The sequence below is a fragment of the Eumetopias jubatus genome, unplaced genomic scaffold (genome assembly GCF_037043125.1).
Source record: "Eumetopias jubatus isolate StellerSeaLion01/CBP00866 unplaced genomic scaffold, mEumJub1_p1.0 scaffold_10, whole genome shotgun sequence".
Lineage (NCBI taxonomy): Eukaryota > Metazoa > Chordata > Mammalia > Carnivora > Otariidae > Eumetopias > Eumetopias jubatus.
In genome coordinates, this window is record NW_028274816.1 from 101,533,478 (window position 1) to 101,548,310 (window position 14,833).

The 14,833-nt window shown below is 51.0% G+C and overlaps 2 protein-coding genes across 2 annotated transcripts; both read right to left on the reverse strand.

Annotated features, from left to right (window-relative positions):
• Positions 1-316: 316 nt before the first annotated feature.
• Positions 317-6,171, reverse strand: AOC2 (amine oxidase copper containing 2). The gene is made up of 4 exons (XM_028093958.2): positions 3,824-6,171; positions 1,659-1,944; positions 1,296-1,425; positions 317-968 (listed from the first exon to the last, which is right to left on the reverse strand). Exons 1-4 carry the CDS (start codon positions 5,409-5,411, stop codon positions 702-704), a joined length of 2,271 nt encoding a protein of 756 aa, XP_027949759.1. The 5' UTR covers positions 5,412-6,171; the 3' UTR covers positions 317-701.
• Positions 6,172-6,266: 95 nt separating this feature from the next.
• On the reverse strand, positions 6,267-13,660 carry PSME3 (proteasome activator subunit 3). Its single transcript, XM_028093957.1, has 11 exons — positions 13,408-13,660; positions 12,681-12,713; positions 12,499-12,561; positions 12,199-12,303; positions 11,241-11,289; positions 10,575-10,687; positions 10,274-10,342; positions 10,066-10,133; positions 9,912-9,966; positions 9,705-9,791; positions 6,267-8,593 (listed from the first exon to the last, which is right to left on the reverse strand). The coding sequence occupies exons 1-11, from the start codon at positions 13,447-13,449 to the stop codon at positions 8,513-8,515; spliced, it is 765 nt and encodes a 254-aa protein (XP_027949758.1). The 5' UTR covers positions 13,450-13,660; the 3' UTR covers positions 6,267-8,512.
• Between the last annotated feature and the right edge of the window lie 1,173 nt (positions 13,661-14,833).

A 14,833-nucleotide genomic window follows, 5' to 3' on the forward strand; every position in this document is an offset into this window, starting at 1 on the left:
CCAGTTGAGCCTGGAAAGGCACCAGCAGTAAGGAGCTGGGTCTGCGCAGAGCAGCCCCTCATGCCCCTCGCCTGGCTTCTTCCCCCAACCCCCACCTTCCAGGGCCAGATGTTCCTTTTCCTGTAACTTGGAACTATTGTTGTGCTTCCAAGGAAACCGCCACCCCCAGCCCCGCAGCTTCCCAAGCGGCATTCCTTGGCCTGGTCTGTCCCTCTTGCCCTCTCTTCTTCCATTGCTAATTTCCTTGGCCAGAGTTCTTAATATTCTCGGGAGGATTCTAGATACTTCAAAAGTCAAATAGAAGAAATTCAAGCGATAAATCTTGTAGTACCTTTTATTATAAATCACACACACCATCTATTTTTACAAAATTCTATCTATTCTTCCATTTCGATGCACATGCATAAAGAAATGTCTGGTATAACGTTCACCAAATGTGAACACTGGCTATTTCTGAGTGGTAGAATTTGTGGGGTTTCGCTTGAATATCTTAATAATCGTGTCATTTGTATAAGTCCATCATTTAAACAAAATGAACTGGAAATAAGAATTAACGGAACGGATACATAGGGGTTTACTGTTGGAGGCTGTTTCCCAAGGAACATTAAGAGGGTAGGCATCAAGGGAGCAGGAAGTGGGAACAGAGGGAAAGGTACAAATGTCTCAGCAACCCCCCTCCATGTCCCCCCACACCCTTGGGGCTAAAAGTCCTGGTAAAAGAAAGGGGGCAGGTCCGGGACACAGGCCGCCAGGTGGGGGATGCAGGCCACAGGGTTGACACTGCAGAGCCCAGCATCCTGGCCCTTCTCAAAGTAGACGCTGCCAGGCGAGAAGATGGAGGGATCCTCATCAAAGAAGTTATAGGGTCGAAGCAAGAAGCCAACTCTGTTCCCCAGAGTCACTGTGTTGGGGACATCCTCAGCGTGGGGGATATGCAGGAAGCTGGCTGTAACCCAAGCCACCAGGTCCTGTGGGAAGAGGGAGAGGCTGAAAGACTTTGTGGAGACAAGACCCAGAGAACCACCCCTCCTCAGCCACAATCCCCAACCTCTAGCCTCAGCCTTGTTTCTACCACCACCCAGCCCCGAGTCCACACCACAGGCGGGGTGATCCTTGTGAGAAGATGCAGGGTGGTCGGAGTCCCAGGGCTAATCTCACCCCAAGAGAGACGACCCGTGTTGGCCCCTGAATCTGAGAACTGGAAGCCTACCATTCCCTCCAACCCACGGTCAGGAGCTGGGCAGCCAAGACTTCAGGCTTAAGTTGCCCCTCTCCTCTGCCCCAGGGCTACCAACCTCTCCTAAGAGGGTCTCATTGTTGATGAAGTCAGCAAAGGCCATAGTGGGGGTCCAGATGTCATTCTGGTAATAGATGCTGCTGCTCTGTGACTCCTCCTCCTTCCTCTGGGTCACCACGAGCTGGTATCTGACCAGGAACGTTGAAGGAAGGTGGTGTCAGATCAGGGGCCATTCCCAGCCTTGAAGTCCTTTGGACCAGATTCTGTGTGAGACCATTCCCCCATCCCATATCTACTTGGAGCTGAGAGGAGGCACAGGGGTGAATGGTAAACCAAGGGTAGTGAATTGGGGTCTTCAAGAGCTGGGGCGGGGAAGAGGACCAGTCCTTCCCTTCCACCCAGTGCCCAGAGCCCTCCTCACCTCCCCCAGCTGAGGGCCCTCTCCATGTCGCTCTCCAGGGGCATGTGTATGCCAAGGGGGCTGTGGATCTGGATTCGGTACCCACGCTGGTGACCCCAGGCATTAGTCTGGTTGCCAGCCAGATAAAGGTAGCGGGGCAGGGGCTTTCCCAAGGAAAAAGCTGTCAGGTCCTCCCTTCCGAGGACCTGCCGAGTCAGCTGTGGGCGCTGCAGCTGGTGCTCTGGACTCCAAGGGGCTGCCACAGGTTTAAACACCACGTCTTCAGCTACCACCCAGTTTTTCAGCCCTGCCAGGGGGAGGGGGGAGAGGAGTTCCACACCAGGTGAGACAGTCCCTTGTCTTCCCCATGATGCCCCACTGCGCTGGCCTGACAAAGGGCAGCGGGGCTCGTCAGAGAGCACTGTGCTGGGAGCCGGAAGGTCTGGATTCGAGTGCTAACCCTTCTTTGAACCTGCCCCGTTCAATATGGCTATGACCAGTCACAAGTGGCTAGTTCCATTTAAATTAAAAATTCAGTTCCTCAGTCACACTAGCCACATTTCAAGTGTTCAACTGCCACATGCATCAGATGACACAGATGGAGAATATCCATCACCGCAGAGTTCTGTTAGCACTGGTCGACCCAGTAGACCTTGGACCGATTCTTTGCTTCTCTGATTCTCTTTCTGAATCTCTACAGTGGGCATAATAAAAGCTGTTCTGTGGCTGAGCTCTGTAAGTGGAAAAGCACACGCAGGTGGCTAGTTACATTCTTGTAACTATGAAAGAGAGATTTGTCTCGGAGAAGCTGGCTGGAAAAACCCAATCCCCTTCCAGGGCGCCCTGCATCTTCCTCCCAGCTCTGAAACTTTGCTTTCCTTCTCCACAAGGTAGGGACCCCTTTGTTTTGTTTTTTTCTGAAGGGAGTAGTTTTAGATCTTATATCGCCTGAGAGCTCCCTAGAAGTCGACTGCACTCGTACACCCACCTTCCCCACTTGGCACTTGATGATACTCTTTGCAGGTTCGGGTGTCAGTTCCTTGAAACAGGAGCGATCGTGAAGGCACCTGGCCCCCTACACAGAGCGCTGTACCGAGGCCAGCAGCCCTGCTGCTTGTCCCTCGAGCTCCACACTACAGGGATCCAGTACATGTGACTCGACTTTACTTCCCGAGACAAGGCTCTTTAATGCCAAAAATGCTGAAGAGAAACTTCAAAGTCCTATTCCAAATACGTCAGAGAATAGATAATAGACCCCTTTCAGTCATGCTGTTTTCTTAGTTCTCCTCCCACCCGAAACGACATCTTCATAGTCGAGAGGGTAAGAAAATGTTCCACAGAAAAGATGTCTAGTTACAGACCATTATACCGGGGCAGGCACTTCTTGCTCCATCTCCCCCCACCCTCCTCAGTTTGGCGAGGGTCTGGTAGTTGCCACTTTTCTTTCTGGGTCTAATAGTCTGTGATTCAGTAAGCTCGTTATTTTGTTGTTGACAACAGTCAGGAGCAGCAAGTCGTCCCTGTGCTTTGAGCCCCACTTGAGAAATCCCTTTCTACACTTGCAGCAAGCCTATTTCGTGCCTGCCATGTCACTGGCGGGCCGGCGGTGAGGACATGTACTGACAGGGATGACAGGACCCTCCCCAGGACGACAGTGGGGCCACCACCCTATGTCCTGTTTTATGAAATCCTGTTAAACAACCCCCCACTAGCACCCCCCCTCCTCGTGCCCCAGGACCACTCTACACTGAAAATGTCCTTAGGCTGCTTCCTACCTCTGCTCAGGCCCCTGCTTTCCCCACCTCCACTGACCCCCAGAATCAGGAAAAAAACTTAAAGCGCCCCACCTCCAGCCCCAACTGCCCAGGCAAACTCAATAGCCACAGAGGCACTTGAGATGAAGACAGCCAGGCACGGCCATTGCATTTAAGCCAGTTTCACAACCACAGTGAGGCAGAGGGGCTGGGTGAGCAGGGTCGGGTAGGGACACCCCTTCTACCTTCGGCCAGATACCCAGCACGCCCAGTTGTTTCAGGCTACTACAGCCGAATACTTTCCAATCAGCCCCTGTTCCGCCGCCACCGTATGTCGTGGTGCTGGCCTGCCACCCTCTGCCGCTTCTGGCTTGATCTGGGGGCCTCCCTTCCCTCTGCTCCCCCCGTCTCAGTCCTCACCCGAGCACTCACCTGCCACGTCCAGGTCCAGCTTGAAGTGGAAGGCATGCGTGTGCACTGCCCCCAGCACTCGTTCCCCCACACGGTTCCCAAAGAGGAGGCTCTCCTCACCCCCACTCAGGAAAGCCGTGTTGACATAGCCCGTGGCATGGACCCGCCCTTCCAGAGCCCCATTTGGGTGCAGTACAAAGTCCCAAATGTAGTCATAGTTGCCTACAGATGACACAGACCTGACTACAAGGGCCGAGCCAGCCAAACCACCATAGAAATGACTCTCAAGGTGATTGTGGTGCCTCCGAAGGGGTAGTCCTTGTGCCTCCTCAAATACACACACAGCCCCCGGGAGCAACTGGACTGCCCCTGTACCCACTAGTATGTGGATATCCACCATCGTCGATTGATAGGGGCAGTCGACTCCCCGAACCAAGCCCCGGCTGTGACGGCCAAGTCCATAGCTGCTATCCAAGTATCTGGTCATCATTGTCTTGGGTGAGTCAGCACCATAGACGGATACACACTCCTGGACACTGACTTCATAGGCCACTCGCTCGCCCTTGAACCGAATATCAAAAATCCTCATGCCACTGAACACCCCATGACCAAAGGTAAATGTCCAGAGGGAGGATGCCACCAGGTTCCCTTGCACACTATATTGGGAGCCCTGGGGTGAGAACTGAAGAGGGGGGAGAGGACCTGGGGAGGTCCGGGACTTCAAGGATGAAGCCCCATGGGGCAGGGGGAGAGGAACCCTAACCACTTCCAGCCGGCCAGCCTTAAACTCCCATTCCAACTGGCCCAAGTCTGCATAGTAGCGCCCGAGATAGAAGACCCGTTGGACAGCCCAGTGGGCAGGGTCCAGGGCCCTGTGGTCCAGCAGTAGCTCCAGCCCCACTGGGTGAAGGAAAATCCCAACACCTGAGATGTTATGGTAGAGGGCTATCCAGGTAGCACGGTCCCCTGAGCGCAGGCCACTGGGGGTGGCATGCAGCGGTGCCAAAGTGGAGCCATTGTAGTTGAAGACAGAAGCTAGAAAGACTGGTGCCTTGGGGAGCTCCACCTCCTTCAAATGCTTCCACATCTGGGTAAACTCAGCTCCCAGCATGGGGCGGCGGTGGTAGGGCAGGGGGCCCCCGTGACGCTCCACCGTCACATCCCGCAAGTAGGAGGGCCGTGGCAATGGCCCCACCACCAGCTCACTCACGTTGGGCTGGGGTTGTCCGCCAAAGAAGACGATGGTCAGTGCCTCCCGGGCAGGTGGGGGGCTCCCCCTGTCCAGGTGGGCCAGGGCTGCGGCCTTGGGGGGCAGGTGCAGCTCCACCGAGAAGACGCAGTTGTCCGAGGGGCGGGCCTGGGCTGCATCCACCAGGCCTGGCCCTAGCTGCCGGGTCAGGAAGCTCATCACGGCCGTCAGCTCCTCTCGGCTCAGGTCTGCAAACAGCCGGCTCTGGCCGGGGTGTGTCCCGGGCTGGGCACTGGGGGACACGGAGGGGCAGCGGGGAGGCTGGCTGGAGCCACCTTGGCTGGTCAGCAAGACACAGGCCAGGGCAAAGATGGTAATGAGGGACAGTGCCAGGAACACGAGGACTACCTTGAGGTTCATGGTGAATGCAGACAGCTGAAAGGGGAGTCCTCCCAGCTGCTCCTTCCAGTTACTGACATCAAATCAGGGCTTATATTCGGTAGGATGGATAGGAATAGAGAAAACTCCACCCTGTGGGTTGGACAGGAAATTTCTGACCTTAATTTATATAATTCTGTTCCAATTTTCTGTTCGGTGGTTTGGCTCCAGGCACCACTTCCACGTGCACAGGCTCTCCCCTGCCCCTGAGCTCCTGGCGGCAGCACGTCAGGAGCTCTGACTGCCATCACTCAGACCAGGCTAGAGGGCTGTGGATTAACCCTAAACTCTACCTTTCCCTCAGAATAGGTCTGAGGGAGAATGCAAGTCTCAGGTGCCCAGTTAAGTGCCGTGTGCTACACGCAGGCACCAGAACTATCCATTTCCCTACCTCTGAGCAGGTACCACCCGCCAATATTCCCACGACCCATGGCCCAGTTCAGCAATAAGCACTTGGCCAGCTGCCAGAGGCCAAGCTCTTGCTTTGTAGTATCAAGTTTCCTCTATCTAGTCAGTGGGAAAGGACAGGTGAGAGCCTGGGTCAGCAGTCAGACCCCTCTGCTGTAGGACCTCAGAGGAGTTACTTCTTATGAATTTCAGTGTCCTCACCTAGAAAGGCGGGGTAAACTACCCCAGATTCATGAAAATTAAATGTGGTCAAGCCCATAAAGCACTTAACAGAGCCTAACACAGGTTAAGCATTCAAAAATTGTTAGCTACTGGTACCAATCTCTGAAACAGACTACAGCAGACGTTCCTCCACCGTTCAAGACCTTAAATCTCTTTTTGCAGAGACAATGAGGGCATCACTGGATATCAAAAGGCTACTCTGCAAGGTGGAAGTTGAGGAAACTTTATTTCAGAGAGAGCCAGGATCCTAGATAGCCCTCCCAAGTCATTGGAAAACCAAAAGCAGGAATCCCTGGCATCTCCTCAAGAGATGAAGACACTGTTCAGCAGGGAGAATTAGTATAAGGTCAAGAAAATGACCGGGTAGGCTGTGCCTCAAACCAGGTGATCCCCCACACGCGGAACTAGGGCGGCCTCTACTGGCAGTTCATGGGTATCACCGGGGAGAGATAGCAAGGAACTGCAATCCTGGGAGGTTAGACAGAAGGAGCTTAGGTTTGGGAAGAGCTAACTTTCACATAAATTCAGACTGAACACAAAAGAAGGACCCACCCCTGCCTCTTGGTAGGCAGAAGCCTCAGTCTTTCCATTATTTTAGAGAAAAGAGGCAGCTCAACTGGTAATAAAAATACCCAATAGGGTGGCTGGAGGCGTACGTGGAGGTGGGTGTCCCCGTATGCACGCACTTGAGTGTGGGTATGTCCCTAGCCACCAGAGCATCGCACCAGGGTCTGCAGCTTTAGAAAGAGGTCAAAGTACCTGCATTTTTAATAATTTCTTGACATGGTAAAAGAATTTTACATTACGATCCAAGGGTGATAGAGTGAGGAGGGGCAGCAGAATAATCCAACAAACAAAAAGGGAAACTGAGAAACACATGGTGGGGGGGGTAGGGTTTTAGCTGGAAGGGATCTGGAGGGTGGGTAGGGGCACTGCCCAACTAAAATGCAATTGGTTTGTTACTGAGTACTATTTATGGGAAGACAGCATCCTGACTCCTTCTCTACAGCATACTGGGAGTAAAAATGATGCAGCCGGGTGGAAATGTGATTGGGGTCGAAGAAGGCAAGAGGAAGAGAGGGGAAGAATAAAAGTCAGAGACAGACCCCAAGAGAGTTACTGGCAGGCTGACCGCAGATACGGACTCTCCAGTAGCGGCAGAATAAAAAAGTGGGGGTTTGATGAGGGTTAACAGAAAAGCTGTAACAAGTGAGATCTCTGCAAGTTTTGAGGAATAGGAGGCAACTCTTCTATGGTTTTGATTGCCCAGATTTTCACATACACACGATGCGTACACGCATGTGTGCACACACACATACGCACAGGTGCTGCTTTCCTTGGAAGCACAATGCTATAAATAAGAGAACTATTTGTCCCGTAAGAAAGCCCAGCAGGGCCAGCAGCATCCGGCCCTCACAGCGGCAGAGAGCCCCACCCCACCTTACAACTGGCCTAGGAAGAGGCAACCAGGAGTCAGAGGACCAGCCTTTGCAGTAACACCCAAAAAGACCCAAGTCAGAGAGGAAGGGCCCTTCCCCAAATCCTCTGCTTCTCATCTCTCAGCTCTTCTCCCAAATCACCAGCCTCTGGGCACCAAGAGGCTATATATGCCAGCAGAACAATGGGCCCCGGTGGGTGAGAACCAAGACGACGATCACCTTCTGAATGTGTGTGTGACAGAATTCATGGGATGGGGGTTGGGGGGGGACGGCGGGACAAAGGAAAACAACACAGACGATGGGATGGGGAAATCAGGTAACGGAGTAGGAAGGCATGTGCGTGCATGTCTGTACGTATGTGTCTATCACACACATATGTGTATGTGAAAATCCTAGTTATAAAAACATTTCAAGGAGCTAGGGACTTGGCGGAGGCCTAAGGTGTTTCTTGTCATGATCAGGTTCAAGGTGGAACGTACGTGGATGGGAGACCCTAAGTTATCATCAGGGAAACTGTGGGAGGGAGGATCCAATGTCCCACACAGTGGCAAGAGACACTAACCTTACATCAGAGGAGAGGAGCTGGACACCTCCCCCCATCCCAGTTCCTAAAAAACACCTAGCACTTTCCTTCCAGTTCCCTCAGCTTCTAATCCGCTAATCAACAGACAGAAGAAAACACAAAGCTCAAGACACAAGAGGGAGAGGGCAGGGAAAGAAAACACAAGTATTCTTGTGCCAACATCCTGCAGACACAAACCTGGATTTCTCCAGAAATTAGGACAAGTCGGGTGTGGGGTATTAGGGAAGGAAAGAGAAGAGTTCCTGAGGCCTGAAAAAAGAGGTAAACACGTCACAGAACTACATGAGAGTTTCATTAGACTCTAACTAAAAACAGAGAGAGGTGTGATTACTATTTCCAGCCAGTTTCCCCATCACGATAGTCATGTAACAAACCAAGGCAATGTCGGTCTTGAGCCAGACTCACAGAGTCCCCTGGCCCTGGCCCTGGCCTCAGTACAGTGTCTCTGCATTGCTGCTCCGGGGCCGTTTGATCTTCTCGATATTTTTCAGGATCATGTCATGTAGAGTGACCTGGGAAAAGAGGCCAGGGAGTCACATTTGTTCCACCCCAACCTCCCAAAGAAACCAGATACCCCACAAAGCCCCAGGCAATGATATGCAGAATCCCCACCTCACTCACTGGAACCTCAATTCAGGGCGGCTGCTTCTCCTCTCTATACCCACACACCAGGGATTCCTGGGAACTTCCCAGGCCCCAGGTGTCTAATAACAACTAACATTCATTGAGCACCTCACATAACCAACAATTGTACTGGGTCTTCTGGGGCGCCTGGGTGGCTCAGTTATTGAGCGTCTGCCTTTGGCTCGGGTCATGATCCCGGAGTCCTGGGATCGAGCCCCGCATAGGGCTCCCTACTCAGCGGAAAGCCTGCTTCTCCCTCTCCCACTCCCCCTGCTTGTGTTCCTGCTCTTGCTATCTCTCTGTCAAATAAATAAATAAAATACTAAAAAAAAATTGTACCGGGTCTTTTAACGTGTTATTTTACTTCATTTTTTTTTTTTAAGATTTATTTATTTGAGAGAGAGAGAGAGCACGCACGCAGATGCGCATGCATGGGAGTGAGGGAGGGGCAGAGGGAGGGAATCTCAAGCAGCCTCCCTGCTGGGCGTGGAGCCCGGCACAGGGCTCAATCCCACTACGCATGAGATCTTGCCCTGAGCCGAAACCATGAGTTGGATGCTTAACCGACTGCGCCACCCAGGCGCTCCTATTTCACTCATTTTTAAAAACCATCTTTGTAAAAAACAAAACAAAAAAAAAACCCATCTTCATGCCATAGATACTCTAAGTTCTATCTTAGCGATGTTCTGGCTTAGAGATGAGAAAACTGAAGTTTAAGTTTCAACAACTTGCCCAAGGCCACAGATTACAGGAAGAATTGGCTCTGAACCCGAGCCTGTCTGACTCTAAGGCTTCCATCCTCACGCTGGTACCGCACTGCACTCCCTGCCACCCAAACAGAAAGGGAGATCCCCAGCTACGCACCCGCATCGAGCTTGTAATTCTCACCAGTGGATGAGAATTTATCCTTTTATCCCACTTCCTCTCCCATCTCGAACCCCAGGGGGCGGCCAGGACTAACAGCCAGGGTGACTGTGGGCAGGGACCAAGGTTACTTACATATTGATTCCTTAGCTCTGATATGATGAGCCGAAGGCTGATATATTCTTTCTCATCAATCTCTGTCACGGTGCGGCGATAGTCCTCCTGAAAGGGGGGCAGAGGAAAGGCTAGTCCCTGAGGCCGGCCTGTCCACAGGCAGCTCTGGCTGAGAAATGGCCACTCCTCCCTCTCCCTTCCACCCTCAGACCCCAAACCCTTACTTACCACATGGGGATATTTAGCTATTTTAGAAACCAATTTGGCTCTTGTAATATAATATCTGAAAGGAGAGATAAGAGGAGGAAGCTGCAGGAGACCCTGGACGGTGCTTGCCACATCACCAGCCCCCAACTCCTGGGCCAAGCCCAAGAAGCCCTACCTAGAAATCTGGTCCAGATAAGATGCAGCTTCACTCTCAACAGTTCTTAGTTCTGCAACTGTCTCCTCCTAAAAAAAAACAAGTGTTGAGGCCAAGTCACTTCCACGTCACCCAAAGAGCAGACCAAGAAAAACACACACAAAGCAGGTTGAAAAGGAGAATAAACCTTCCAGACCTTCCTGTCCAGTTTGTAATACAAGCACATTACCTGAATGGAGACCCCGAAGTTGTTCCCATCTTCTATCCTGGGAATCAGGAGCTGTACCCACATTTTGACCTGAAGGGTGAGAAGACCAATATATACATAAGAGGACCCTTGCCTTTTCTGCCGAAGCCATGAAGTACACAATCCATGCTGCTAGGACCAGATGCCGGGAGCACGGGAGCCAAGATACTTCATGTGCCAACTCCTCTATCACCTCCATGCCTCCTGCCCCACATCCAACATTTTTCATAGTTTAAGCCAGGCTCTTTGGGGTCAGCCCATAGGTCACTAGCCCCTGCCTCACCGTATTGCATTTCTCAATCAGCAGCCGGATCTCAGGTTTCACTTTCTCAATAATGTCCACTAGCTGCTGGTTGCTTTTTAGCATCCCATTGGGCATCACAAACACCTTGGTTCCTGGAAGGGACATGAAGAAGGTCAAATGATTGGGGTGGAGGACAGGACATTAACAGTCCCCACCTTTCTCTCTTCTTCCCCAGACCCATGAGATGCTATGACCTCAGTGCCTTTTATCTGTCACAATCCTATCTACAAACCATGACCCCACCAACTCCAGAATCAAAGAGAGACAATGTATGGATTAGCAAACGAGTGTCTAAAGTATGCCAAAAGTCTGAAGAACAAAGAAATTAAAATATGCTCTAAAGATTTAATGTACCAACTATTACTGAAGAAGAGAAAATAATGTGAAACTGGGACTTCTGTGAAAAACCTGAGATGTGTAGACACCTCCAACCTTTCTCCCTTGGCAGTCCACACTACGTCAAGCCCTCCCTGTTTATTGGGAAATTAGGTTTTGGGTGCTAAATAATGACCATGTTTGGAGAACTTGGGAATGCTAACTCTGAAAAAGCAAATCCGATCTTGTTTCCTGACCAGAGACTGCCAGATCAATCCTCCTGCTCAGGGCTGCCAGCCAGGGAGTAGGTGGGGTAGGGTTGGCTCTTACCTTGGAAGGCTTCTTCACACTCATCCAACCTTCGCTTCTTGTAAGTGGGCTAAGGATACAGAGACATAAATTAGCCTGCTCCTGACACCCATATGCCCATCACAAGTTATCCTTCCAGCAAATCTAATCCCTTCTTTGGCCCCACAGGTTGTTTTAATTTATGCACAATTTACTAAGCACATTCGGGGCTTTAAGGAAAGATTCTTGCCACAAAGCAACTTACACTCTAGTTGGGAAGACCAACCTTTCAACTGACACATTAAGCAATTAGGGGAGAAGAGTTGATACTATAAATAAACAGTAAAAATGAACCATTCAATGCAGGGTGAGGATAATTAAGGGAATATGTACAAATCTTCTGGTTCCACAAAGAAGCACAATATTCAATCAACAAACATGTATTTAGCACCTGCTGTGTACCAGGTGCAGAACTGGTGCTGGGGATACAAAGTTGATTAAGACAGTTTTGGCTTTCCAGAATTGCAAGCTCTATCAGTGAGACAGTAACTCAGACAACAATACAGTGTTATCACTGTTATTATAAAACATGGACATATAACTGACAAGCACTAGGTGCTAAAGATATGGAGCAAAGACAGGGACTGCAGTTATACAGCAAGAACTGCTCATCCTATAACAATACTCAAGACACAAACAGGTGAGGAAAATCTTGCTTGGAGCTACAGGGACAGACCAGACAACTTGAGGGAAATTGTAGCTATTAGTCCTATTTGGAACTTACTCTAGGACAGAGTAGCATTAGGTTATACACTTCATGCTATAAACGAAAATCAGGGTCTAAAAGTGGTATACTGGAATCATCATGTCATGAAGAGCCCTCGTTCCTAGATCCTAATACCACTGTTTCCTCTGTACATGCTCAAATTGACTAGGAAGTAGAGAACAGAGAATAGAGAACTACTGCTTCAGAATACAAACAAAAATGCAAGACACTCACACCGTCCAGTCCATCGTGGCTATTGGTGAGAAGAATGGGGTCAGGGACTGGGAGATTCATGTCTGAGTGGATCTGAGTTAGGTCATGGATGTTTAGGATTGGTTCCTGAAAGAGACACCCACCCCCAAAACAACATTAGTCTTTTCAAAATGAACAAAGAACTATTTCACTTGAAGGGCAAGAAATGAGAGTATTTTACTGCACAAAACAAAACAGAATCGACACATGATTTCTCCCATTTGACAAAAAGACCAGAGCCAAAAAACTGGGGAATTAGAAAAAAAGAAAAGGGTCTCTCACCTTCAAAAAACTATCAAGTTCTAACAACTTCTTTGGGAAAAAATTTGCCACCAAGTCTTCTGCCTAAAGATGAAGGAAAATGGATCTCAATTAATAACTGTGGGAAGGTCTCTCTCTACAGATCTCCTTTGCGAAATTCCCAACTATCATCCAACGCTTATTTTTCTATTTATTGCACTCACCTCACTTGTGATCCGCTCCCTGAAAGAATCAACCTAAAATTAACAGAGAGAGCAATTCAGTAACAGCAAGTCAGTACCTGGCAACAGAGGTAAGGGCAGGATGGGAAAACCCAAATTCAGCTGTCTTCCCCTCACCTTGTAATTGTAATGAGAGGCTGAGAGGCCCCCAGACTCTAAGTACTTTATTTTTTTGAGGATCCATTTCTCCATCTCAGGAGAGGGAAGCGGGGCTTGAGGGTAGCACCCACCTGTCTTCCCTCCCACCCTCCCTCCCTGTATCTGAAGCTGTCTGAATTTGAGAGCAAACAAAAGGCAGGTAGACAGGCGAGATGTGAGCTCACAAACGTGCCAAGCCCCCATCCAGAGCTAGCCTTTGATACCAGGCAGGCCTGACGCCAAGGGTAGGGGTACAGCAGCAGTAGCATCCAGACGCGGGGACGTTGCTGGGCTGGGGGACTTCCAGCTGTCATTGGCCTAAAGTGCTGAGTCCACCACGTGTCCGCGGAGGTCTCCCTGGGACTCTCCACCACCAGACGCGGTTCAGAAGGCCACCCTATATTATCCTCTCCCCCGATGCCGTCTCCGGGAGTGGGGGGCTGGGCTGAGCTGAGCGGAAGCTCAGAGCTGGTGTCCCCAGGGAGACAAAGACGCCATGGGGAGTGGGGAGCCGGTCAGACTGCTCGGGGATCGAAGCGAGGGGTTAGGAGGCCCGGACCGGTGCCGCTACCTTGAGCTTCACTTCCTGATCCACCTTCAGCAACGAGGCCATGGCCGGGCCGGGCCGTGTCCGCTCCACTGGAGACCGGAGGCGCTGTGGGCTCCGGGGAGGGGGTCAGAGGGACGGGAAGAATCTCGGCTGTTCTAGGGACGCGGCCGCCCTCGCTGGCTCACTCACTGCTCGCTTGCTCGCTCCCTCCCTCCGTGCCGTCCGCCCGCCCGCCTGCTGCCTGCTCGCTCTCTCGCTCGCCCTCCCGGCTTTCGCCGCTCACGCCGGAAGTTACGTCACAGCCAATCGCCGGGACTCCGGAGAGGCGCACGTGCCCTGCGCAGCCGCGCTGGGGTCCAGTACTGGACGCTCGGGGCTGGACTTGTATTTTCCCGGCTTCCTGTGCCGGGTGAGGGTGGAGTAGGAGGGAGGGCGGCAGAGGGTGGTTTGCTGAAAACTGAGCTTTGGAGAGACGCGGGTACTATTTGACATTCTGTTAGCTCGGCGCTCGCCCTCGCCGGAGGGACCCTCTGAACCGCTGCAGCATCAAGGACCGGACGGACCACGCTGTCGCGCCCCAGTGACGTCGGCCCGAGGAAGCCGGCGGGCCTGGCGTGGGGCTCGGGGGGTTCTAGTCTGTGATTCTTGCTGCCTCCTCCCGTCGCCCGAAGCTCTGGTGTTAGGCTGGAGCCAAACAAGTCAAGTTCTGTTGTACCAGGCTTCCCCACCTTTCTCCGCCACTACACTTCGAGACCTCACAGATCAGCTGCCTGATGGGCAAATTGACACCCAGAGTTGGGCATTGCTTGTCCAAGGCTACATAGTGTTTCCAGTAAACCTGGACCAGAACCCAGATCTCCTGACTTCCAGGACAACGCCATATCTATTTTCCTAATAAGAGGCAGAGACCATAGCTCTTCACTCATCCATTCATTCGGTCTGTCTCTTAACATTGGTTATTTCACGCAATAAAATGGGGGCAGGACACTGTACTAGGCCCTGGGACAGCGAGGCACTTATATGAGTGAAAATTATCTAGTAGCCACGTTAAAATGTAAAACAGGTGAAAATAATTTTAATCGTGGATTTAACCCAGTTTATCCAAACATTATCATTTCAACGTGTAATCAATATAAAAATACGAATGAGATCTTACATATTCTTTGCTCATGCCAAGTCTTTGAAATCCAGTATGAATTTCACACTGTACATCTCAATTCAGAGGTTCCACATATGACTAGTGACTCCTGTATTGAAAAGCACATCTCAGGGAAGTCAAAGGTAAACAGGACTCAAGTTCTTTGGCTTCCTGGGTCTTAATACTGGGGAAAGACATCAGAAAATAACCTGACAACATAATTGCAAAGTTTGATAAATGTTAGGAAAGAAATGACTGACGTAGAGAACACTAAGGGTCTATTTTAGATAGAATGGCCAGGGACAGCCT

Coding starts and splice junctions, on each gene's coding strand:
- PSME3 (XM_028093957.1), bottom strand. CDS start 13,449: ATGGCCTCGTTGCTGAAGGTGGATCAGGAAGTGAAGCTCAAG. Junction 12,714..13,407: donor ATCAGGAAGTGAAGCTCAAG/GTAGCGGCACCG, acceptor TGTTAATTTTAG/GTTGATTCTTTCAGGGAGCG. Junction 9,792..9,911: donor TAGCTAAATATCCCCATGTG/GTAAGTAAGGGT, acceptor CCCCCCTTTCAG/GAGGACTATCGCCGCACCGT.
- AOC2 (XM_028093958.2), bottom strand. CDS start 5,411: ATGAACCTCAAGGTAGTCCTCGTGTTCCTGGCACTGTCCCTCATTACC. Junction 1,945..3,823: donor GCTGGACCTGGACGTGGCAG/GTGAGTGCTCGG, acceptor TCCCCCTGGCAG/GGCTGAAAAACTGGGTGGTA. Junction 969..1,295: donor ATGAGACCCTCTTAGGAGAG/GTTGGTAGCCCT, acceptor CTCTTCCCACAG/GACCTGGTGGCTTGGGTTAC.